Source organism: Protopterus annectens, chromosome 5.part1 (genome assembly GCF_019279795.1).
Source record: "Protopterus annectens isolate FY-2018-M chromosome 5.part1, PAN1.0, whole genome shotgun sequence".
Taxonomy (NCBI): Eukaryota; Metazoa; Chordata; order Ceratodontiformes; family Protopteridae; genus Protopterus; species Protopterus annectens.
The window spans coordinates 87,616,784-87,644,033 of NC_056736.1; the positions used below are offsets into that span (position 1 = coordinate 87,616,784).

The 27,250-nt window shown below is 41.2% G+C and overlaps 1 protein-coding gene across 1 annotated transcript in view; it reads right to left on the reverse strand.

Moving 5' to 3' along the window:
* The window catches only part of MYCBP2 (MYC binding protein 2), a gene marked incomplete in the record, with an annotated part of 5,088,083 nt that overhangs the window by 581,357 nt on the left and 4,479,476 nt on the right, over positions 1-27,250 (reverse strand). Inside the window, 2 exon segments of the mRNA XM_044072904.1 lie at positions 16,087-16,247; positions 16,360-16,509. Coding sequence (XP_043928839.1) covers positions 16,087-16,247; positions 16,360-16,509 — 311 coding nt within the window.

Here is a 27,250-nt window from a genome sequence, read left to right on the forward strand (position 1 = left end):
CCTGGGTGAGATATATCTGGGCGGCTGTGTTCAGACTTGCTCCCACGAATGTTATCTCCTTGGATGGTACCATTTTCGATTTTTCCACATTGAGAGTGTAACCCAGGGAAGACAGAAGAGTCCTTATGAATTCCAGATCCTTTAATAGCTGTTCGGAGAACTTGCTTGAATCAGACAGTCGTCCAAGTATGGGTAAATCTGAATTTTCTTCTGCCTGCAAAAAGCAATGACTGGGGCCAGGCACTTTGTGAAGACTCTGGGAGCAGTAGATAAGCCACAGGGCAGCTCAGAGAATTCGTAATGTTGCTTGCCCACTCTGAAATGAAGGTACTGCCTGCAACTTTCCCTGATAGGAATGTGTAGATAAGCCTCTTTGAGATCCAAGGTTACCAGACAGGAATACTTTTCTAGCAGTAGTAGCAACTGATGCTCACTGGTGCAAAAGAGTGAGCATTTTGAACTTTGGAATTACCAGAAAAGAGTTCAAAATGGAAAGATCCACGATAGGATGCCAGGTGCCTTCTTTTTTTGGAACTAGGAAAAGCCTGGTATAAAAACCCTGGCCTACCTACTGAGCAGGAATTGATTCTATTGCTCCCAGATGAGACAGAGACAAAATTTGTTGTTCTACTTCTGCCCTTTGGTTTGGATGAATGTCCGGGAATCACTTGGGAGCTGGAAAGGTGCAGAAAGAAAACTTGTGCCCTAGAGGCACCATTCTGAGCACCCATTTGTAGTCTGTGATAGTGGCCCAGACATTTGCAAAAAGGGCCAACCTTCCCCCTAAAGGACTCTCCCAGCAAGCAAGAACAGGCAGAAGTGTAAAGTCACTGAGAATGTTTTGACTGAGATGCAGGCTTGGAGCTTCCCCCTTTAGAACTGGAAGCCTGCCAACGCCTAGACCTTTGAGGGTAGCCCCCTGCCCCCTAGAAGATTTGTAACCTCTAGTCCTGGAACAGTTATGTCTGCTGGTATCAGGAAAGGTCCAACTCTTGGAAGGGTAATTCCTGCTAAAGCGAAGGGGGTTGAACTTGCAGAAAATCCTTAACAGTTTGCATGGACTTGGCCTTATCCTCCATCTTCTTTGCACCTCCTTTGCTTTGCTGCCAAAAATACTGCCTTTATGCAAAGGTATATCCAAAAGCTTAGCCTTAACAGCTTCTGGAAGAGGCTGTTCTCTGAGCCAAGTGTGCCTTCTAATAACAGATCCAGTAGCCATAGCCCTGCTGGAGGCCTCAAGGATGTCAAAACCACAATGAAAAGAATGCTTATTGACCAGACTGGTGGAATTCAGTAAATCCTGCATGTCTTTACTCTCTGCCAAAAGAGGTACACTTGCTATCCTAGAATTAATATCCTCCAAGGTGTGCTGCTGGTACTTCAGCATATGAGACAACTGGTAGCCCTAACAGTTAGGGTGGCAGAGGTATAAACCTTCTTGCCCCACCTATCTAGGTTCCTAGACATCCTGTCAGAGGGAACAGGATTCCTGGTGACAGTGGCCTTAACTCCTTTAGGGCCCTGAGAAATAACTTCTGGATCCGCCAACAGATTCCTGAAAAGAAACAGATGAGAATCAGGGACCCTGTAGTACATGTCAGGTTTCCTGGGAGCAGGAGGAACCGAATTTGGAGACAAAGAATTTTCCAGAAAAACATCAGCAACTTCCAACACAGGGGGAATAGCAAGAGGCTTATGCTGCGGTAAATCCAGAAAATCCTTAATCCGTTTCTTGGGTTGGGGATAATCCTGACTTTCCCATTTAAAATTATCACCAAAAGAGAAATCCTCTGGAGGAGAGGCCGAAGGGATGGACTCCTCTGCATCTGAATCCTCAAAAGGAGAAAAAGCCTGAGAAAATTCCTCTTCATCAGCAGAAATGCTGGAAGAATCAGAACCTGAGCAGGACAAAACCTTTTGAGAAACATCCCTACTCCTTTTAGGAGGCGGCTGAAAACCCTAATAAGAGTCAACAAATCATTAGCCATTTTAACCATTTGGGATTGAGGGGAACGAGAAGCAGCTGGAGCCTATCTTTTCACAGGCTTACAAATGGAAGATTTACCTGCAAGCCTGAAGGACTCAGGAGGCCTGGCAACTGCCGAAGGTGCAGCAGAGGTTGAAGGAAGAAGTTTGCTGTCAGAATGCAAAACTGAGGCCTTGGACACCGGAGTCAGCTTAGTGGCTCCGGCTCCAGCAGAAGAGGCGACCTGCGACAGGTTGGAAGGCAAAATGGAGGCCTAAGGGACTCTGACTCAATCAAGGCCTGCGGTTGTACATATGCAGACTGCAGGGACTGCAAAGGCGTTCGTTCCACTGGCTACCGCCTGACTGACACCCAACCTAACCTCATCCAAGGGCTTCATTTTCTGAGGCCTGTCACGGTCCTTATCCTTACTTTTCTTCGGAAAATTCAAAGCATGAAGACCAGCGGTCGCCATACCAACTAACTTAGGCCAAACTCCAAAATGCCTAGCCAAAATCTTAGCCCGACGACGGATAGTACGCGGGTTAAAGGAGGTACAGAGATCACACTTGGGAACTTTGTGGACAAGGCCGAAACAAAAAATGCAATAGGAATAAAAAAGTCTATGGGGAATCTGCTTTCCACAGTTAAGACAATTATTAACTTTTTCTGACATTCATTAAGGCAGGAAAAGAGGATCCCCAACGGGGTACTTAGCTGTAGTAGACTTCAACTCTTGTAGTCGGAAACCAACAAAGGTAAACTGCCGACCAGCACTCGTGCATGAAAAGCTTCTGCTTCGGGCTCCGCGACATGGAAGACTGAGGAAGTGACATTCGTTGGCTGCCTCCTTTTGTATCGGATGCCCTGACGTCCTTTACAACAGACGGCAACCGACATCATTTTTACTTACCTTTGGTATTCTGGCTGACTGAGGGCTACCGAGAGCCGGATAACCCATTTATTAGGGTTTATTATAATCTCACAGAACAAGAAGAGAAGCAACTACAGAATGCTAAACAGAAAATAAGGGACCATCTTGATAATATGCATGAGTTTATAAAGATTGCTGTTAAGCAACTGTTTTTTGATAATCAGTCTAGAGCACAAAAACTTTTAGCACGACTACTCAGACAACGGAAAGTAGAAAGGGCTGTCACCAAGCTTAGGGAGCCTATTACAAGGCAGATAACTAGAGATATTCTGTAGATGTAGTATTAGAAATATTTCAGAAATTCTATTAAAGTCTGCATAAAGTAAAAATATTAAAATCAAGAAAAGGTACAAATGGAAATGTTTATGGAATAATTAAATATGCCAAGGCTAGAGGGAGAGGAGGCTTTATTACTAACAGGACAGGAAGAGATGAGATAACAATGGTGATGTATAACCAATCTAAAGGAAAGTTCCCAGGATTACATGGTATTCCTGTGGATGTTTGGAAGTTGAGGGAAAAAAAATGATGAAAATCTGGAAGGTTTTGTTTAACAGTACTTTAAGAGGAGGAGAAATCCCAACATCCTATTGGGAGGGTGGTTCAATGGCTAAGGTCTATGCCTTACAAGCACAAAGTACAGGGTTTGAGTCTCACAAGGGGTAACTGGCTAGGCTTAAAATGGCTCACAAGGGCAGTTAGCTTAGTACTAAACTATGAAACCATGAATCCTTGAAGAAAGCAGTAGTAGCTGTACTAGCTAAAGAGGATAAATATCCATCACATCCAGCTTCATACAAGCCCATTTCCACACTAAATCATGATTATAAGGTGTTTAAGTCTATAATGGCTAAAAGAATGTCAAAAATGATGGCAAAACTTGCAGGTATGGAGCAATGTGGTGCTGTGGAGGGGTGGCAAACATTTGACAACATAAACAGAACAGTGATAATCCAGAGAGAAGCAGAATTTTTAAGAAAATACCACTGCTGCTGGTGGGTCTTGATGCAAAGAAAGCATTTGACAGAGTAAGCTGGGATTTTATGAGCAGAGCAATGGAAGCATTTGCATTCTCTGATAAAATTATAAGGCTGATTAGGGGGATATATGAAGGATCGGAGGCAAAAATTAAAGTGGGTGGGGTCCTCTCTGACAATCTCTGCTTGAACAGAGGAACCAGACAGGGGTGTCCTCTCTCACCTTTGTTATTTGTATTATATTTAGAACCACTGGAAAAGAAAATAAGGGACTCAAATTGAGGGATATAACTGGTATGGTAGTCAAGAAAAGCTGGTTCTACTTGCAGACGACATTATTTTATACCTGACAAAACCAGGAGGAGACATTACAGTGTTGCGGAACATATTGAGACAGTTTCAAACTTTTTCAGGATACAAAATTAATGAAGTAAAAACAAAAGCAATAGGAGTAAGTTATGTACCCGCATACGAACTGGTTCAACAATATCCATATTTATGGGGACATGATAAAATGAAGTATTTAGGAGAATGGATTAAAAATTATTCTGGTGTGGCAGCTAAGGACATGTGGAAAGAGAACAAAGAAAAGCGAATACAAAAACTGAGAAAATGGAAGCTCTGTTATATGGACATTGATAGTACGATACAAGTAGTTAAAATGTTTTAGCCCCTTTAGTCTTGTACACTGGTCAGGCATACGTTTATCAAACAGAGGAGAAGTTGTGGATAGCAATTAATAAAAAGCTGAAGGATTTTATTTGGGAGGGTAAGACAGCAAGAGTCAAGTGGGATAAACTTATTCTTCCAATAGAACAGGGCAGATTGGGATTGCCCTAGTTGAAGGGGTACTTCAGAGCAAAACAGTTAAGGGCCCTATACACAGCACAAGCAGAAAACTATAATTCAAAGTGGAAATAGGTGATGAAACAGGGAGAAGCTCAAGTAACAGGGAGAGACTGGGATTTTGGATGCAGACCTTTAAGGGGAACAACAATAATCATACAGAATATTACATTCATAAAGTAGCAGAAGGTCTTCTAACTAAGCCAACACAGGAATGGAGAAAGGAGATTCTGCAGACAGGGATGACTGCAATTCGGGATACAGGCAATATGTAAGAGGGGGTGGCAGGAATATAATGGAGAAATCCGGGAAAGGTAACAGCATGGGAAGATGGCAGGAACTTACAAGGACTGCAGGCTTAAAATTGCCTTCCATATCAAGGACTGATATCAGTGTATAGGCAAAGAGAAAGAAACAGGAGGCCCTAAATGAAAGACCAGCACTGGCAGAGTTTTTAGTAGAAGCTAGAACAGAAGTTGCCATTAAGAAAGGAATGATAAGTTAAACATATAAAATATTGCATGATAACTATAAGAATCAATCAGATGAGTTGAGGAAGGACTGGGAAGAGAGATTAGATAAGTAATTCACAAAGAAACAATGAGGGGATATATCTGTCTCTCCAAAATATGCAACAAAATCTAGAAGATTTCAGATGTTCGCCTGTAAGTGCTTACATAGTTATTTTCATACCCCAAGCAGACCTCAAAGAATTTTCAGGTAGACAGCAAATGCTGAAGGTGTGATGCGACAGAAAGAAGTAACTGTGAACATATTTTCTGGGAGCTGGTAGACTTTAAAGATTCCCTGCAGACTGCTCTGATGGAGATGCTGAGGGAGCAAGTTGGAATGATTAGGGAAATTATTTATTTTTTTGAGCTATGATATAAACTCAGAATTGTCTAGACATAGTAAGGCCTTGCTGAGTCTAACTATGATGGTTGCCAAAAAAGCCAATTACTAGAAAATGGAAAACAAAGTCTAAACTAACTTTACTACAAGTAGTGAATATACCAATAAAGTTAAAACAACTGGAACTGGGATGTTTAGAAAAGGGTAAGAGCAAATTACATAGGAAAAATGGGAACTGTGGGATCAATACATGCAGAGGAGAAATGAGGTTTAAAAGATGGCAGGATTTGAATGAGCTATGTAATGGTTGACTAACAATGACTGGATATGTTAAATGTGATGTGTAATATTTGCAGCTGTGTCACACGGTTTGGAATGCATAATGTTTGCAAATGTGATTGTGTCGCTATGGTTTATTGTCATTTATATAAATGTAACATGGTCTATGTCATACATGATAACTCAATAAAGATGATTCTTGTTAAAAAAAAATAAACAAACATTAATTTAAAAAAAAAAAATGAAATTATGAGAATGGCAAAGTAGAAGTGAACCCAAGAAAATTATGACTGAAATGGTGAATTATTGCAATACACTAATTAAACACAATATAGAGGCTGAGAGTAGTGCAAAGAAACTGGTAACATATTTTTGACAATTATAACTTGTTCAGTTAACAGAAGTGGAAAGACGGTATTAGTAAAATAAAGAAAACTGAAATTAAAGCAGGAATGAGAAATCGGAATACAGGGAAAACCCTGGTAGTAATGTAATTTCTATAGAAGTGTGGAAAAAGAAGAAGCAGGAAATAACACTTTTTTTCTGGATGGAGATATGTCCTTTACTTGGAGAGAAGCAGTACTGATAATTATACTAAAGAAGGGAAAGATCCACTTTGAACAGGGTTATATAGACTTATTTTGATTCTGAATCATGGCTACAACGTACTTATGATTACTTCAACAAAAGAATGCAAAGATGTTGAGGTGAATAATGGACCTGAATCAGTGTGGATTTATAGAAGCTAGGCAAATATCCCTTATGATTCAAAAGGATGCATTAGACAATAATGTATTAAGGTTAACAGGTTTGTGAAAGAATAACAGTTCACTGTCTTTTCACTAGCATGATTATTAGCTTGAATAAAAAGCTGCAAGAATGATATGAAATATAAAGGGTTAATTTAGGAATAGTATAAAATGCTGAACAATAAGCTGTAAGTGTGCTGGCATAGCTTAATTAGATACTGGCATCCATGTAAACGAGTATGTTATTGAGAAACAAAGTCTGTAAAAATAACTGTGCATTTGGAAGCTGGAAGGACATCAATGGAGTAAAGAGATGTAACATCAAGTCTCAGATAGTGCTGGAACACCATGTTTCAGATAATGCAAGAATGAGTTTCCATGGATCATCAAATTACAAGGAACCAAGGACAAGGGAACAAAGAAAAACTGCTATACAAAGAAAGAACTGTTATATACATCAGACTTTGAGAAAAATATCAGACCTTTTGGTATAAATATGAGTGTGTATAAACAAGCTTTGGGAATTTGCCATAGAGAGCTGACAGCATCTGAGTTGCATGCTTGTAGATCTGAAAGAAGAATGTAACAGTAAAGCATATTAACTGAAGCGGTTGTCTCTGTGTATTTACTGTACTCAGTACAAATACAGTAATAAGACTAGTAGATTACAATAAATAAATATTGTGGTATGCATGCATGTAAATGCAAGTAACAGCAAGAAACCAACAGAAGACGTCATATAATTTTTCAGTTTGGATGCTAAAAAAGAGAGTTGCGAATTTATAGAGAGATCCCTTGAGGCATTTTTATATTTCCACAGTCACTAACAACATTAATATCAACACAGAAGCTCAAGCTAGGGAGAAGTGTGGTGGCAAGCTGTCCAAAGCATTTAGCCTTAAAATAGAAACTATGTACTCTCTACTTTACATTTAGAGCCATTAGACAGGGATATAAGGCAATTAAACATAAGTGAATATAAATAGTAAAATACTAATGAGAAAATAGCCCTTTTTGCAGACATCGTGTTACTGAATTCAGAACATGTTAGAAAATTATATTTGATAAATTGAAATATTTTAATACTATTGCAGGATATAAAGCAAGTGAAGCAAAAACAAAGGCTATAGTAATGAATAATGTCTTAACAAATGATTTGGTACAAAGCTTCTCATACTTGTGGGGTAATGGCAGGATGAGATTCTTGTGGATTTGATTGAAAAGGGATGTTGATCAAGCATCTAAAGACTGTAGGATGAAATTACTCAAGAGAGTAAAAGACAGGAAAGAGTACGGAAACTCTTATGGACACTGATAATAAGATACCAGTGATTTAAGACACTTTTGGTCCTGCTATTTTTTTTTTTTTTAATGTAGGTGAGGTTTATAAGCATCAACCAATAGACCAGATATGGAAGCTTCTTTGGGACAACAAAAGGGAAACAGTGCACTGGAAAAATAATAATAACAAAGGAACATGGTGGTTTAGGGTTTTTAGAATTTTAAGGCAATTTTTGAATGAATGAGTCCTTCTAGTAGAGTATTTCAAATGTCTGTGAAAGTACAGTTTTGTACCTACCATAAATGTACATTTTCGAGTGTATACACTGCTGCAGTCATTACACTTGGGGTTATCCTGCCGTCAGGCGGTCCCTCGGTTGGCCAGAGTTCCAAAGTCTAGGTCTGGCGTCGGTTGCTGTCGCTTCTTCCCTGACGTCAGTGCGCCAGGGGTATATAAGATGCAGCCAACGCTATTTTCTTAGGTTTTTCTTGCCCCAGATGTCAGGTGCCCCCAAAAAGGTAGGCAATGCAAATTGCTAATAAGAAATACATGACAAATGCAAACAAAAACTTCCAGTTACCAGCAAATACACCACATAGGTAGTAAAGGGTATGAGGCATAGATAAGTACTATCAAGGAAGAGGGGAAGGAGGGAGGGTAACCTGGACTGCAGCAGTGTATACACTCGAACATCTACATTTATGGTAGGTACAAAACTGTACTATGTTCATCGTGTTACACTGCTGCAGTCATTACACTTGGGTAGAATCCCAAAGCTGAGGTTGGGTGGCTGGTTCTATAAGGCATTAGGGGTGGCTATAACGCCCTGCAGCACTGCAGTGGCAAAGCCAGCTCTGGATTTAGAGTAAAGAGGCAGTTGGTAATGCTTGGTAAAAGTATGCACAGAACTCCAAGTTGCAGCTTCCAAAATGTCCTTGGTAGGTAACTCCTCTGAGGTAGGCAGTTGAAGTGGCTGTAGCCCTGGTGGAATGAGACCTAATGTTGCCAGGTACAGTTTTCCCATGTTGTATATAGCAGAAATGTATGCAGTGCTCTATCCATTTTGAAATGGTCTGTTTTGATATAGCTTTTCCCTGCACTCCTGCAGCATATGCTACAAACAATTGCTCAGTTTTCCTGAAAGCTTTTGTTTTGTCCAAGTAGAAGCGTAACTGTGTATGTCCAAGGAATATACACGTCTCTCCCCTTTATTCTGGGGATTTGGGTAAAATGTTGGCAAATGAATGGTTTGGTCTAGAGCCACACTTGATACCACCTTTGGCATAAAAGTAGGGTTTGTTCTTAAAGACACCCTGTCTTGGTGAAAAATGATGAAAGGTTCCACTGCCATTAGTGCCTGTAATTCTGAAACTCTTCGTGCTGAAGTTATTGTCAAAAGCACAGCAGTTTTCCATGAGACATATTTTAATTCTGCTGAATTGGCTGGTTCAAAAGGAGGTAAAGTTAATTTCTCCAAGACGAAGTTGAGGTCCCAAGTTGGAGTTGGTGCTCTACGGGGCGGTCTTATGTTTTTGGCCACTCTGAGGTATTGTTTTAGCAAAGGATATGAGAAAATTGGTGGATCTGCGTTGTAATGAGCAGAGATGGCAGAGGCGTGGATCTTAATGGATGAAAAGAATAGGCCTTTGTCCAGCATCTCAGTTAAATATTGTAAAATCTGAGAAATATTTGGGATAAGAGGGTCAAGGCTGTGTGCCTGGTTCCAGGCACAGAATCTCTTCCATTTATCCAAATAGGTTTTCCTGGTGCTAAGCCTCCTGGCCTCCAAAATGACATCCATAACAGCTTTAGAGAGGGGTGTTGTTTTCTTGACTAAGGTATCTGCCATGCAGGCAGCCAGGTTTAAAGTTTTGAGCTGGTTGTGAAGCATCTGATTGTTTTGCTGAGTCAGAAGATGTGGAATTTGAGGCAGTATCCATGGTGGCCCTTGTGCTAAGTTCTTTAAGATTGGGTACCAGTGCTGGCGTTGCCAGTCTGGGGCAATCAGGATCATTTTTGGCTTTTCTTGTCTGGCTTTCAGGAGTACCTTTGAAAGGAGAGGCAGTGGTGGGAAGGCATATACTTGAAGGTTTTTTCCAGTTGAATGAGAGGGCATCCACTTTCCATGCTTGAGTGTGGTAAGTCCTTGTGCAGAATTTCTGTAGCTGGCAATTCACTGGGGAGGCAAACAGATCTATGTCCGGGCTCCACCATTTTTGTGCTATCATGCTGAATATGTGTGGATTTAATTTCCACTCATGCGGATCCATGATGTTTCTGCTTAAGTCGTCTGCCAGAGTGTTTTTCTCTCCTGTCAGGAATTGTGCTTGCAGATGAACTTGAAAGCTTAGGGCTGTGTTCCACAAGGTCATGGCTTGTCTGCAGAGGGGATATGAATGAGTGCCCCCTTGCTTGTTTATGTACCACATAACTGTGGTGTTGTCTGTCTTTAGTAGTAGTAGTCCTGGATGCAGAAGGTCCTTGAAAGCTATAAGGGCATTTTGTACAGCTAGCATCTCTTTTTGATTGATGTGAAGATGCCTTTGTTCTGCGGTCCACTTGCCCTGAATACATTTTCCTGACATGTGTGCTCCACAGGCGTAATCCGAAGCATCTGTTGTCAGTGTTTGCCTGGCTGTGGGTTGGGTGAAAGGCTGTCCCTTGTTGAGGTGACAGGCTTGTGCCCACCATCGAAACTCCTACTGAAGGCAAGACACTCTTTAGGTACCACTGTAGTTTCCTCATATGCAGTCTGGCATATGGAATTAGTAGTATGCAAGATGCCATGAACCCCAAGGCCTGCAGAATTTTTCTTGCAGGGAGTTGGGTTTTTTGTTGCCATCAATTGAAAATATTGAGTCAGTTGTCTTTGCTTGTCTGGCGTGAGATAAGCCATCTGGGCCGTTGTATTTAAGCTGGCACCCATTAATATTACCTCTTGTGAGGGCACTAATTTTGACTTCTTTTCATTTACTGCGTACCCTAGGCAAATTAGCAATCTTTTTACAAACGCAAGATGCTCTAGAAGAATGTCTTTTCTCTCTGCTTGAATAAGGCAGTCATCCAAGTATGGGTAAATTTGAATTCCTTTTTGTCTGCAAAATGCAATTACTGGTGCCAGGCATTTTGTGAAGACCCTGGGCACAGTAGATAAGCCAAAGGGCAGTGCAGAGAATTGGTAATGCATTGAACCAGCTAAGAATCTGAGGTATCTTCTGCAATTTTGTCTGATAGGGACATGCAGGTATGCCTCCTTGAGGTCCAAAGTAACGAGCCAAGCTTTCTTACCCAGCATGGGAAGAAGCTGCTGTAGTGTCAACATTTTGAATTTTGGAAAATTCAGGTAAGTATTTGGAGAAGAAAGATCCAGAATGGGTCTCCAGGCTTTGGCCTTTCTGGGAACCAGAAAGAGTCTTGAGTAAAATCCTTGTCTTTGCTCCTGTGTTGGTACCTTTTGAATAGCTCTCATGTCCATGAGTGCTGTAATTTGTCTTTGAGCCTCTGCCCATTGATTTGGTGGCAGGTTTGGCATTCCTTTTAACCTTGGCACAGTGCGAAAGTGGAACCTGTAACCTTGAGATACAATATTGAGAACCCATTGGTCTGTTGTGATCATATGCCAATTGTGAATGAAAAGTGCTAGTTTTCCCCCAAGGGGGCTGCCAAGAGAGAAGTGCTTGGCAGCTGTAGTGGGAAGTCATTGGGGCTGCTTTCTATAAGTTTGAGGCCTGTCTTTCCCTCCTTTCTGGGTTGAAGCAGCCCATTGTCGAGGCCTGTAAGAACCTTGTGGCTGACCTCTGCCTCTTGAGCGTCTGTATCTACCCCTTTGAGGTATATCTGTAACTGGAAAGGACCAATTTTTTGTTGGCCAATTTCTGCTAAATCGAGGAGGCTGAACCTGTAAGAAATCCTTCACCGTTTGCATAGATTTTGCCTTATCCTCCATTTTCTTTAATACCTCTTCTGCCTTAACTCCAAATAAAACATCCTGCTGCAAAGGTGCATCCAATAATTTTGCTTTATCATGATCTGGTAAAGTCTGCTCTTTTAACCAAGCATGTCTTCGATTGACAGACCCTGTAACTGCTGCTCTACAGGAGGCCTCTAGTGAATCAAAACCACATTGCAAAGTATGTTTACCCACTTGTTCAGCTGCATGCAATAAATCCTGCATTTCTTTATAATCAGGAAGATCTGAATTTGGTAGCATTTTTTGTTTTAATTGAGACATCAAATTTTGCTGATATTTGAGCATGTGAAACTGGCAATTCAAAGCTCTCATTGCTAAAGTTGCAGATGTATATACTTTCTTCCCCCATCTGTCTAATGCTCTGGAATCTCTGTCAGAGGGAACTGGATTTTTAGCTGTAGAGGCCTTTACCCCTTTGTGACCCTGGGAAATAGTTTCAGGGTCAGCAACAGGGCTTTTATAAAGAAATTTGTGAGAGTCAGGGACTCTGTAGTATCTGTCTGGTTTAACTGGAGCAGGAGGTAAAGAATCAGGATTTAAACTGGATTCAGAGTACACATCATCCACAATGTCTAACACTGGCAGAATAGCAAGGGGTCTGCGTTGAGGTAATAAAAGAAAATCTCTGAGCCTTTTCTTGGATTCTGAGTAATCCTGGCCCTCCCAAAGGAAATGCTCCCTCATGGTATGTAAAGTTCCCCAAAGGAGTAGTCCTCTGAAAGAGAGGCTGAAGGAACTGATTCTTCAGCATCAGAATCCTCATAAGGGGGTAAAGAATATCACTGGTCTGAGGAGGAATCCGAAGAAATGGACACCTGGTCGGATGAGTCATAGTCTGCCTCATGTCTAGGCCTTTTGTCAGGAGGGGGATGGGAACCCCTGATCAGACTAATTAAGTCTTCGGCCATTTTTAACATCTGTTTTTTAGGTATGGAGGCCTGTGCTGGGGAATGCTGAACTTGCTTCTTTGTTTTTAAAGGTGTTTTAGCCTTTGCAGAAGATATGATGCTTAGTTGAGTAGGCCTGAATACACCCTTTGAAACAGACGGCTGTTCAGCTGGCCTGGATCCCTCTGAAGTGTTAGTCTCGGTAGGGCCTAAATCTAGAGTATCCGGATGCCCAGCCTTCTCCACATGGGAGTTGGAGGCGGCCTGTGGTTCCAAAGATGCGGTCGTCAGGGGGCTGCATAGGCGCCTCATTGAAAACCGGAGAACCGGCGACCGGCCTAGAAGAGGCTTCGTCATCAGTTTTGGGCCTCGGATGCCTGTCCTTGTCTTTGCGCTTTTTGTGTATCCCAGTTGTCGGTATTTCCGACAGCATGGTATAATTAAATTTTCTACCAAAATAATGTCGGGCAAAATCAAACCGACGTTTAATAGTGCGCGTGTTAAACCTAGCACAAAACCGACAACCAGTGACGTTGTGGTCTGGGCCTAGGCATGGGATACAATAAGAATGGAAATCCTTATGAGGTATTTGCTTCCCACAAGAAATACAGTTATTAACTTTTACTGACATCGGTCTGAGGCAAGAAAAAGTTTCCCCAATGGGGTACTTAGCTTTATAGAAGACTTTGGTTCTGAAATTCAAATTGAAAATCTCAGGAGTCGGTCGACCGACACTTGCGAACTGCTTTTGCTTCAGGCACTGCGCGGCAAGAAAGACTGAAGAAAATGGAGTCGGCTGCATCTTATATACCCCTGGCGCACTAACGTCAGGGAAGAAGTGACAGCAACCGACGCCAGACCAAGACTTTGGAACTCTGGCCGACTGAGGGACCGCCTGACGGCAGGATAACCCCAAGTGTAATGACTGCAGCAGTGTAACATGATGAACATCGTCCAAATCTGACAGTTCAGGAGGAGGCAAAATTAACTTTTCAACAAAATTTCTAGTCCTGGAATGGTGATTTTGTCTTTTTCTGGCGACCTTAACTGCAGCATTTCTTTAAGACATCTTCTAAAAGAAGCTGTAATTTGATATGACATACTGCATTAATACATAATGATACTACAGAGATATAGAAGTTAATTTAAGAAACTGTTACTTAAGATTCAAAGGGATATCTGAAATCATCGAAATCTCTGAATAAGGTATATACAAAATCTAATCCATGCATGTCTGTCCATTCTGAAAATATTTTCCTCTTCTGTGTGTTGATTTTTTAGAAGTAGGCTTCTTGGCTTAATCTAGGACTTTTTAGTACCCTGATGAAAATATCTCATTGTAACTGATAACCTGTACTCCAAGCTAAAAGACAGAGCAACTTCGTGCCTAAGTGAAGAACTTTGCCTTGCTATACTGTTGACAGTGTTTTATTCAGAGGGTGGTGAAGAGGTGGACAGATACTGAATTACTTAAGCAAAGAAAGTGTTTGTCTTGCTTAAACGTATTTGCCTTGCATGCCTTGTTCTGCTTTCAGAAGGGCTAAATGCTAAAATCCAAAACACAGAAAAAAAGGCAAGAAACCCACAATAATCAAACAACTAAAATCAAACCTAAAAAATGGAAAATAATACTCAAAACAAAAAGAATTTTAAAACAATTTTTTTTCTGAAGATGGAAACCTCCCTGCACCCCATCCCCATTATTTAACCAATTTCTTTACTACATTAATTCCACAGATGCACATCCATATGAAATAGGCTGTAATTTTAAAGGATATAAACTTATTAATAAACATGCAAAGTCTTGGTTTTCAACACCCCTTTCCAGGACAAGTAAAAAAACTACAGCCTTCAGTCATTCCAGACTACAACATTGTAACAGCCCTAACTTCGGTTTTAAGTGACCTCACAGTGGACAGGGATCAATGTTACTTCTCTGTTCTGGTATTCCTTGACCGCTAACACTTCAGTATCCGACACAGCTAATTATGACATTCTTTCAGGTTGTTATTAACCTCCTGTAAAGCTGTAGGTACTGTCCTGATATGGTCTGCCGCTTACTTTGAAGACACACTCAGTGGATTGTGTCTGGGACACACTCTTCATCCTGCTATCCCATTACATCTACAGTTCCACAGGGTTCAATCTTGGGTCCACTGCTTTGTACACACTCCAACTTGGGAATTCATAAGAAGGGGGGGGGGTTCATTATAAGTATTACGCTGACAGGGCATGGGTTTACCTATCCTTCCCTCAGTACAATTTGTCTACTATGAAATCCTTAGGCAAGGACCTCAGGGGGATTGCACTGAAAACAGTATGACTGGCAATCCTTTGTAGATTAACATGCCTAATCAAGGTGCTGTGACTTTTAATACCACCTTAATGGACTTATACTGCCGATTTTTAAATTACATCACATTATCTGAAGCTGTGGTCAAATCTCCAACAAAAAAGATAAATGGAGAACATGGAGAATAATCTTTGATCCTATTTGCAAACACGAAGAAAGTATTCAGAAGCTGTCTCCATCTCTGCTTGAAATAAGATTTTAAACAATGCTACATTCATTAACAAAGCAACAAAAAGCATGAAGAACAAACTCAAACTAGCACTCTCAACAGAGAGAGGGAAAAAAACTAAGGGAGGATGGTTGCAGTCTCCCACAGAGCTTTATATTAATAGCAACCATTAAGAGGTCATAAAGAGTGCACTCGTTTATCAGATATAGAGGACACCCTGCCAAAAGAGTTTCCCCCTGCCAGTGAGATGTTTAGAGGACTGTTTGAAGAGCGCCTTAGAAATACGCTACTTATTGCACTGTACTGAAAAAAAATGATAAATAAAAAAAGGAGTGGTGGAGTTGGCCAAATGCATAAAACAGTGGAGGACAACATCCTACATGGTTCCCAACTAACAAAATGATGAGTGCTGCCACAAATTCTGCCTAAAGAAAGTGATTTTTGACAAACATGTGTAGTTTGTATGACAGAACCATGCTCCTACCAAGACAATTTTATACATCCCCTGGCTGTTCAAAGATACATTTGTGGTTATCCAGGGACAATATTCAAAAAATACATTTCAACATCTATATCTACTTGCTCTCCTCCACCCCAAAAATGTTATGTTTACCCAAAAGACTTTTCGATGCAGTTTATTATATTACTAGTAACAGGTCAGTTACAAACTTGGGGCATATGGATCTAATATTTGAAGAGGATTAACTAATGTAACAAAATTAACTTTGCAAACTGCTCTTTTTCAGGCACTGCTCTACATGCTCTTTAACACCTCGACTCCAGCTGAAACGTAGGTAGCTATACAAAATACCTAATCCTTACCTCAGGGCCATCTGCTGAAGAGCACTGCCACAAGGGAGTGACATCATGAGATCAGAGATGGTCTGAAGGAGAAGGTGGAAAGTATGAGGTAATGGATGAGCTGCTTCACCAGCAATCACAATGTCCGACAGTGGGTGTTCACATACTCGTGTGTCCTTTTCCTAAAAAGTCATATTAGAGCTAATGAGAAATTACTTATTCTTAGTGTACAAAAGCAGAATGAATATTAAATTATTGTTACAGAAAAGCTATGAGAATCTGCTATTTTAAGACCTGTTCAGCATTTTCTTTATTGGCTTTATTTTCTTCATCATCTTCCTCCTCAGGCTCAGCTGGCACAGGTGTTAATGATGTCACAAAATGCCACAGAATATCATGAAGAGCAGTTGTTTGGATAACATTACACAGCAGCCAGTTAAAAGCCTAAAAAACATAGCATGCAAGAACAGTCATGTAAAATGAAAAGGAACGACCAAATCAACATGTTAGACAAAAAGCACAGTTCATGATAACCACTGGATCAGTGCTAGTTTCCAAGAATTGCAATACATCACACAGCTAGCTGACAACAAATCTTTATAACTGTTTAAAATTGTCTTGCCTTTTATTCAATGAGAACACTAAATGAATGAATGCCCTTTTTCAATCTCATCATCATCATAGCACAGATATTTTACAAAGTTTTAAATTCACATTCCCACCAGTTAACATCTCTGACTACAAAATAAAATTATCCATTACATTATTTCCTAATATCCTCTTTATCATCACATGGCAGGAGACATGGACCTTTTCCTGGCACTCTATAGGTATAAGCCACAGACGTAATTCTGGACAGGACACTAGTCCATGGTAAAATGTGCACACTCAAGTTCACATATCTAGAGATAGTCAAGAGGATCACCAATTCACCCATGTACATGTCTTTGGGCAGTGGAAGATACCCACAGCACTTCATTTAAAAAAAAAAAAAAAAAAGCAAGAGGACATGCAGTCTTGACCTAAAATGCATTCCAACCAGAAGTCAAACTGGAGAAACAAGTGCTCTGAGTCAACAAACTAAACCAGTGTTTTATCCCCCACTGTTACAACATTTATGCAATATTTTAACATAAATGACCAGCAACTTAAGAAATGGCCATATTTATTTATTTTTCTTAATTCAGAATTGAGAATCTTGGGATATTTACCAACAACCAGGCACATTAGTACTTCACATCTGTGCAGTCTGTATGAGAGAACCATGCTCCTACCCAAACAATGTTATACAACCCCACTAATTAAAATGTCAGGCTGCTAGATAGTCACATGTGATAAACACAGTACCATAATGAAATCAGAATACAAGGCAAAATAAAATGGATCAGTTAGCACCCACTCCCCACCCCCACACCCCGAGGTCTGCTGGATAGATAAAATTCACCAGGCTTCTTCAAAATGATCTTTCATTACACTTCTGATGAACATGTATCAACTCTGCAGAAACCAAGTAGTCGAGTCAAAAAATAAAATAAAATAATGTACACGTATTCTCAGGGAACATCTGGAGGCTAGCATGGATGGAAGTACAATACTACAAAAAAAGTGGCTAGAGTTACCACTAAGCAACTTAAGACACACAATATTAAGGGAAACCCACCTGAAGATATGAGACTACTAAACCAAATTCATCATAGTTCTCACACACGTAGAAAAACAGGATGGTTTTAAGTGTGTACTTTAGGCTGAAGTCCAAGATGCAATCTGAATATGGAACTCCACAAAGCAATTGCAAAGGAGGCAATATGACTAGAAGACATCCTAAGTCATGCCTCTCAATTTTGAAGAATGGCATTCATTTTTCCTCATATTTTTTCTTGTAAAATCTTTGATTTTCTGGTAAATCACAAATGATTATAGTCTCACAATAACTGTTTTGAAAATACATTTAGGTGCAAAACCTGTTGTTTACCATCTCCCCCTCTGCCCAATTATTTTTGTCTTTGTTCAGAATTCTTGAGCAAAGAATTTGAGGGGTATGCCATAAGTTCACTACAGAATGTTTTAACAATCAAACTGCAACAGACATGACACACAAAGTATTGGTGTGCTATATTCCAATCATCTGCCTGCTATGCTATCAAGATTTCTTCAATGTATTTGCTTACTTATTTTTGATTATGGTACCTCTAAGCATATGGCCTGTTTTCAAACCAGATACAAGGTGGCATTTGTGCATGCTAAGAAAAATTTGCCTAGGTCACTGAAGAAAGTCAATTACTGCACTGCTATTATGAAAAAAAGACTTCTGGTCTTTGACTGCTGAAAATGGTGAAGGATTATTTGCATATGAAATATTAACTTGGCAAAGGTTTACTAGAGTTGTTGAAGGCCCCCAACTCACAAAATGCATGGCCTGGAAAGACATAATGGAGTAGGCTACAACAGAAAGGAAAATTAAATCAAAGACTTAGCCTGAGGCTGTGGGTAGACAGGTGGATAAATCGGGAAAGGAAAAAGAGTTCCTAAACACAGCAGTAGCTGGGTCACTGTACCACTCTTCAGAGTGGTAAGCGAAGGCAGCAGTTGATGGAAAGCAAGAAGGAACTGATTTGGTATGTACTGCAGTGGGTTTAAAGGCAAATGACAATACATACCATGTGTAGTAATTACACGATACTCTTAAGGGCACTTCACAAATGTGTCTCACCTGAAATAGTAGTTTAACAGCCTATAAACATTGTCTGTAAAGCTCTGCTTCTTCCTTTGAGCTTCCAAATGCATGGGTTAGAGAGCATTTCTTGTGGGCCAAGAAAAACTACAGGATATGAGCTATGAAGCACAGGCTTTGGAAAACTGGTGTATGGCAAAAAGGCAAACTGCTATGGAAAAAAACGCTCTACTTACAATATACACCTGAAAAGGAAATGAAGATTGAAATGGTTTTTCAGAAAAGTTTTTAGAAGTGGAAGTTTAAAAGATGGGTAGATCCCTCTATGAAACTTGGGATATTTACAGAAAAAACTGTGGCTAAATCAAAACTTTGGAAAGGTGGCGTTGTGAAATAATATTCTGTTATTTACAGCTAATGTGAACCTGGTGCATACCTGCTCAGGAATATTTTTGTGTAGAAGAACTACTTTGTGATTAATCACAACTGGAATTTAAAAAAAAAAAAAAGTTACATACTCACCATAACGTTCCATCAGTATTGTTCATTTTCATTCTTCCTCAACTGAAGGGTTTGGATCCACACCACAAATCAGATCTGACTCAGCCACTTCTACCAGATCATTGGATCTTAGAAATCTTGAGACCCACCCTTTACCCATAACGCCATGCCAACCTAACATACCCCAGATCGAGTTTGCTGCCCCTACATAAAATGACAACTTATTACAGAAAATACCAGCGGTAGAAAGAAGAGGGAAGTGGGAGCTCAAACAAGGAACAGAAGCTTCTGTACAAATCTTACATCCCTCCAGAAGCAAAAAGAAGGGGCTAGGTGGGTGGGGGAGTTGAGAAAGAATGAAAATGGACAACACAGATGTAACATTATGGTGAGTACATAACTTTTTTTATCTGATGTTGTCATTTTCATTCATTCCTCAACTGGTGGGACAGAGTTCCCAGTTACTGTAAACTTGGGAGGTCCTTATGGAAGGATATTCCAGAGCACTGCTGAACCAAAGGCAGCTCTGTTCCTGGAAACCAAATCCAATTTGTAGTGAGCGAGGAAAGTGTGGGGATTAGCCCAAGCTGCAACTGCACAAATATCATCTACAGATGCTCTACACCAAAAAGCTGGTGAAACCACCACAGATCTTGTGGGATGACTAGGAGGTTTTGGTAAAGATAATCCCAATTTACCATAGACAGAGGCTATACACTCAGTCAACCAATTAGCCAATGCAACTTTAGATACTGGACTGCCTAATCTGGTATGAGAAAAGGAGATAAATAAATGGTCAAACTTCCTAAAGTCTTTTGTTCTATGAAAGTAGAAACAAAGTGGTCTATGCACATCCAACAGGTGTAACATGTACTCCCCATTATTTGAAAAGTTGGGAAATAAAACTGGGAGATTAATGACCTAGTTAATATTTGACTCAGAAACTATCGTGTAAAAAGGACAGGTTGGTATGCAATGACACCCTGTCTCTGTGAAAAATTAGATTTGGAGGCTTTGAAGACGGAGCCTGGAGTCAGATACTCTTCTAGCTGATGCAACAGCCACTAGAAACATGACTTACCAAGATAAAAACAAGGTTAGCTTTGGCTGAAGGTTCAAAGGGAGACCGTGTTAAGGCCTGAAGCATTATATTTAAATCAAGGGGGAGTAGGATCTTTTAATAGAGGTTTAAGCAAAAATGCTCCATTGAGAAAAGCCTTGCGTAATTTAGAAGAGGCTAATGTAGAGTTATTTTTGCCCATGTGGAATTTTGAAATGGCCGCCAAATGAACTCTAATGGTTTAAAAACTAGTTCATTCACAGAAGACTGAAGCTAAGAATTCAAGGATCGCTGGTACCAGCATGGAAAAAGAGTCAAGATCTTTGTTAAGGGTCCAGAAGAGAAATATTTTCCATTTACTCTTTTTTTTCCCCTCCAAACATCTAATAAATTTTCACACATGACAAAGGCAATCTTACAGTTATATAAATGAAAAACATACAAAATTATACCACTTTAGTTGTAAACAAAACAGTTTACATCACAGACGCCACTGAAGCAACTGCATTGCAAACATTATACATCACTTATAATCTATCCAGTCACTGTCAGTTAAGCATTATATGGCTCATTCAAATCCTGGCTCTTAAACCTCATTCCTGCTCTGCATATATTGTTCTCACAATTCCCATTTTTTTTCCTACGTAGTTTGCTCTTTCCCTTTTCTAACGGTCCCAATTCCATTTGTTTTCTCTCTGTTAATATATTCACTGCTTCTAGTAAAGTTGGTCTAGACTTTGATTTCCATTTTCTAGTAATTCCTTTTTTGGCAGCCACCATAATTAGACTCAGCAAGGCTTTACTATGTCTAGGGAATTCCGTTTCTGTAGCATTACTCAAAAAATTATCTCCCCAGACAGCCCAATCTGCTCACCCAGCATCTCCAACAGAGCAGTCTGCAGGGGATCCCTAAAGTCTGCAGGCTTACTACACTCCCAAAATGTTCCCATTTACCTCTTTCTTGCTCGTCCCACCAACAACATTTGCTATCCACCTGAGGTAAAATTCTTTGGAGTCTACTTGGGATATAAAAATAACTATGTAAACACTTCTAAGCAAAGATCCTAAATCTTCTAGACTTTGTTGCATATTTGGGAGATACACATATATCCACCCCATTGTCTCTTTGTGAATTACTTATCCATTCTCTCTTCCCAATCCTTTTTAAGCTCCTCTGATTGATTCTTATAATTATCATGCAATATTTTATATGCTTTATTAATTATTCCTTTTTTAACGGTAGATTCTATTAAAAGCTCTGCTAGTGCTGGTCTTTCATTTAGGAGCCCCCTATTTCTTTCTCTTTGCCTAAACTCTGATAACAATCCCTGATAGGGAAGGCAATCTCTAACCTTCAGTCCAAATAAATTCTTGGCCTCTTCTAATTCTACTACCTTTCCCTTTTTAGTTATTTGCTCCCAATTCCTTGGTTCCTTTGCCAGTTTTCTCCAATAAATTCCAGTCCACTCTAGCCTATTATCTGTATCCCTGACCACAGCCATCCCTATCAGCAAAATCTCTTTTCTCCATTCTTGCGCTGGTTTGGTTCTTGGAATACTTCCCTGCTATTTTAGGAATATAATACTGTATGATTTTAGTCATTTTCCTTAAGAATCTGCATGCAAAATCCCAATCTCTCCCTATTTCTTCAGCTTGCTCCCTGTGTCAGCATCATTCCCTTCCACTTTGAAGTATAGTTTTCTGCTTGTGCTATGTATAACAGCCTTAAGTGTGTTGCTCTAAAATACCTCCCTCAAATTAGGCAATCCTAGCTGCCTTGTTCTATTGGTAGAATCAGCTTATCCCACTTGACCCTTGCTGCCTTCCCTTCCCAAATAAAATCCTTCAACTTTTTTTAATTGCTATCCACAAATTCTCTTCTGGTTGATAAAAGTATGCTTGACCTATGTATAAGACTAAAGGGACAAAACATTTTAATGGCTTGCATCTTAGTATCCATATCCATATAACAAAACTCCCAGTTTCTCAATTTCCGTATTATCTTCTGTTTAGTCTCTTCCCACATATCCTTAGCTGCCACCACAGAGTCATTTCTAATCAATACTCCGCTAAATACTTCATTTTATCACGTCCTCATAAATATGGACATTGTTGGACCTATTCATTTGCCATTTACTCTTGTAAGTGTTTCTGGTAGAAGCCTTATGGGAAGATAGCAAAATATGAAGGACCAGGGAGGAGGGGCCTGGGCTGTCTAGCAATCAGTAGAATTGGAAAAGTCATGTGATCAGTTTGAGACCTGTTATATCCGAATGAGTCATGCTTGTCGGGTGAGACAGGAGATCTGGAGATGGATCCAGAATCCAGGGTGGGTGTAGAAAATGAGGTCAGAGGAATGGCAACCAAATTTGATGAGGCCAAAGGGGTGCAATGAGGATAACTGTGCTCTTCAACCAACCTGCTTTCTGAAGAATCTTGGGAATTAGTGGTAAGCGTGGAAAAGTATATAGGAGACTGGAGGGCTAATTGTGAACTACAGCATCTCTTGGTGACTCTCCCAATGGGAGGATTAGGGCAAAGAATCTGCTGCACTTGTTCAGGAGAGAGACAAACAGACTGCAGCATGGCTAATCTCTCTGACGAAAACTTCTGTTTGCCACATTGAAATTGAGAGACCACTTATGAAGCATCAGAATGGACCTGTTTACCTTGTCTGCGTTCATGGATTTCCCCGGAATATGTGCTGCCATTAGAAAGTGGTTGGAAGAGATTGCCTATTGCCATACACTTATAGCTTCTTGACAAAGAGGCTAAGATCTGATTCACTCTTGTTTGTTGATGTACCAGACTACCAACATATTATCCATCTATATCACAAATGTCCTTGACGGGACAGTGTCTTGAAAGACCTGCAACACTAGCATCACACTTGCCTCCAGGACATTGATATGCGTCTTGGCCTCTTACGGGGACCACATACTTTGGACTGTCCTTCCCGAGTAGTGCCTTCCCCACCTGAGCTGAGCGGGATCTGTGGTCACCGTGACCTTGGTAAGGGGAAGAAAAAAAAGTGCAGGCTTCATGGAGCTGCTTAAAATGAATCCACCAAAGAAAGTATCTTTTGCATGCTTGAACGATCTTGAATGGCATGGATGATGGATAATGGATGATGAAAAATGAACACTGAGTTGACAGAGTCCACTGAAGGATTCTCATATGGAATCTGACCAACAGAACCAGGGTGACAGCTGCTGCCATGGAGCCCAATGCTGGTAATATCAATCGGGCTGAAGGAGATAAATTCTGGATCTCTTTTTTGACTTGGAAATGTAGTGCATTTGTCAGAGTGGAGGGAAGAGAAGCTATCTGACTGACTGTGTCTAAACAAGTGCCTTTGAACCCCAGACTCTGTGTTGGGGTGAGCTGAGACTTGGTGCAATTGACTGGTATTCCCAGATGAGAACACAACTGGAGCAAATAGTCCCTTGCCTGTAGCAGTTGATGTCTGGTTGGGCAGTAAGGAATCGGTCATCTAGATATGGAAACACCCAGAATCCCAGCAGTCTAAAGTGAGCTGCTACCACTGCCATGCATTTGGTGAACATCCTGGGGCAGTGGTAAGACAAATGGGCAGTGCTCTGAACTGGTAATGACTGGTTCCCGGCCGGAAGCATAGGCATCTCCTGGACTGCCTGTTTATTTTGATGGGATAGTACACATTCTGAAGATCTATTAGGCACATTCAATCATCTTTTTAGAGTAGTGTCTAAATGGACTGCACTGTGAAGATCCAAAACTGCATACTGAACAAACTGGTTTAACTTGCTGAGATCCAGAATTGGTTTCCAGTCCCCCATCTACTTTGGCACAATCTTAAGTTCAAGACCCTCTCTGGTCTGGAGGGGACCTCTTGTTGGAGGACTCCCTTTTCTAGAAACTTTTTTTTATCTCTAGAGATAATGACTGGTTGGAATATCAGGGATTTTCCTTCAAAACTGTGGGAGACGCAAGGGAAAATGGTATGGTATAACCTCTGGATATAATCCTCTCCACCCAAAAATATTTTGTGATAACCAGGCTCTCTTGTTCAAGGATAAATGACCCCCAACTGCCTCCAGAGAGGGACAGTCGAGCTTCCTTTCAGAAGTGCAGATAGGGCTTATCTGAAAAAGAATCTCTAAAGCCCTGGTTCTGCAGACTACCCCTGCAGCGAGGACAGTGCCTTCCATTTAAGTTCCCCCCCTGCCCCTGAGGAAACTATCTCTACGAGAATCCTGGAAAGGACCCTGGGATTTCTTAAACCACATATTTTTACCACCTCACTGGTTCTTAAAGAAGGGCCTTTGAGGGGCAGAAAAATATACACCCATGGCAGACGGGTTCTTTCCCTCTTGTTCACACCTGGAGAGCATGTCCATAAGCTCTGCGCCAAACAGAGAAGAGCTGTTAAAAGGTGCACTGATGAATGAAGACTTAAATTACTTCGCAAAGTCACATAAGCGCATCCAGGCATGTCTCCTGATGACTATACCTGAACCCACCATCTGTGAGGTACCTTCCACAGCATGGGAGATCAACCTCATGGACCTGGACCTAGAAAGAGAGCTGGTAAACTCCTTGATCAAATCTCTTTGCAGTCTCTTAAAATGTGCCAAGTAATTCAGTGACCTAAGAGCAAAGGCGGCTGAAGCATACACACGCTTCCCAAATCTGCCCAATGCCTTCGACACTGTTATGGAGGTGGAGAGAAGAAATCTCTTCTGCAATTCTTTCTATGTAGCTGTAGCCACAACCATGACATCAAATGGTCCTCCTTTGCTCCAGTGTTCATGGTATTTGGGGGGGGGGTTAAAAATGTTATCTGGTCTCTTTGGAATTGTCTCAACAGTGTCTGGCTCCTTCCACGCCCTCCAAAAGATTAGGTTAATGAGCTCATCGGCTAAGGGTGGGGGTCGGGGGGGTTCACCCAAGAAACAGATGGGCCAGACCCGAAAGGCTCCAGGAACACTAATTCCTCCTGGGAGGGGGTGTCAGACGACAAACCACCTTTTTGCTTCCAGATCTCTAGGATATCTTCAAAAGAGAAATCATCAGGTGGTGATCTGGGGACCCCTTCCCCTAATCAAAATCAGTGTCCTCTGTGAGAGATTCCTACGGGGAATCTTAAGTGCCTCCCTCTTTCAAGGGACTTCCTCAGTGGGGTGTTTGTGGAATTGTCATAAGAAATAATGCCCTGACAGACCAGCTGGAGACTGTTTCGGGTTGGTTGTCCCAGTGGAAGAGGTGATCGAGGTTCAAAGCAGAGAACAGTGTGAAGCAGGGCTGTCTGATCTGAGGGAGGGCAGGGATGTGTCTTCTCTTGCAATAGAGAAAACCCACTCCACAGCCTTGAAAGTGGTACACCTAGGAGAAACAGAAAGTACAGTTATGTACACTTAACATAAATGTAGATGTTCGAGTGTATTCACTGTTGCAGTCATCACACTTGGGTTATCTGCCTGCAGCTAGCCCTCGGTCGGCCCAAATACCAGAGACTTGGTAATTCTGCGTCAGTTGCTGTCGCTCCAGGACTGGCGTCAGGTTGTCAGGGGTATAAAAACAGGCAGCTGACGCCATTACATCAGTTTTTCTTGCCCCAAATGTCAGGAGCTCCCCGAAAGGAAATAAGGTATGATGGGGAAATCACCACTAGTAAAAAGTAAATATTAATACCAATACCCCTGTAAGGGGTCAGTAATAGACACAGAGAGGAGAGAGAGAGAAGGGGGCTGGAAGGAGGGAACCAGGACTGCAACAGTGAATACACTCGAACATCTACATTTATGGTAAGTGTACACAACTGTACTATGTTCTTCGTATTTCACTGCTGCAGTCATCATACTTGGGTTGATTCCCAAAGCTGAAGAAAGGGTGGAGGCAGTCAAGAAGAGTTGGGGCTGCTTAGTATCCCCTGCAGGACTGCTGTGCAAAACCCACCCTGGACTTGGAAAAGATAGGGAGGTGGTAATGCTTGGTGAAGGTGTGTACAGAAATCCAAGTAGCAGATTCCAAAATGTCCCTGAGGAATGCTGTAGAGGTAGACACCCTAGCGGAATGTGTTTTGACCCCCTGAGGGTTTGGTTTCCCATGGTGCTTGTAGCAGAAATGGATACAGTGTGCTATCCATTTGGAAACTGTTTGTTTTGAAATGGCTTTTCCTCTGCCCCTGGTGCAAAACTGAGTAATAACTGGTCAGATTTCCTGAAGGGCTTAGTCCTATCCAGGTAGAATCTGTGCTGTCTGTGCACGTCCAAGGAGTGCAGGATCCTTTCCCCTTTATTTTGAGGATTAAGGAATAAGGTTGGCAAGTGGATAGCTTGGTTAAGAGCCACACTGGACACCACTTTAGGCATAAAGGAAGGATTAGTCCTAATGGAGACCCTGTCGGCATGAAAAATAATGAAGGGTTCCACAGCCATAAGTGCTTGTAGCTCAGACACTCTCCTAGCTGAAGTGATGGCCAGAAGCAAGGCTGCTTTCCAAGAGAGGAATTTTAACACTGCAGATGCTGCAGACTCAAAGGGAGGGAGAGTGAGCTTTTCCAGTACAAAGTTAAGGTCCCAACAGGAGTGGGTGCGCTCCTTGGTGGCCTTAAGTTGTTTGTCCCTTTCAGGAACTGTTTGATGAGAGGGTGAGAGAAGAGAGGTGGCTCAGTGTTGTAATGAGCTGAGATGGCAAAGGCATGGATCTTAATGGAGGAGAAAGATAGGCCTCTGTGGAGTAGATCTGCTAGGTAATCCAGGATTAGAGGCAAGGAGGGCAATGCTGTGTCTTCTCCTTTAGACTGAATCCAGGAGCAATACCTTTTCCACTTATCAACATAGGATTTCCTTGTACTGGGTCTTCTGGCTTCAAGAATGACATCCAGCGCCTGCTTACTTAGGCTGGTCACTGGGGGGAGAATTTAAGGAATAAGCCAGGCTGCAAGATTCAGGGTTTACAGTTGCGGATGC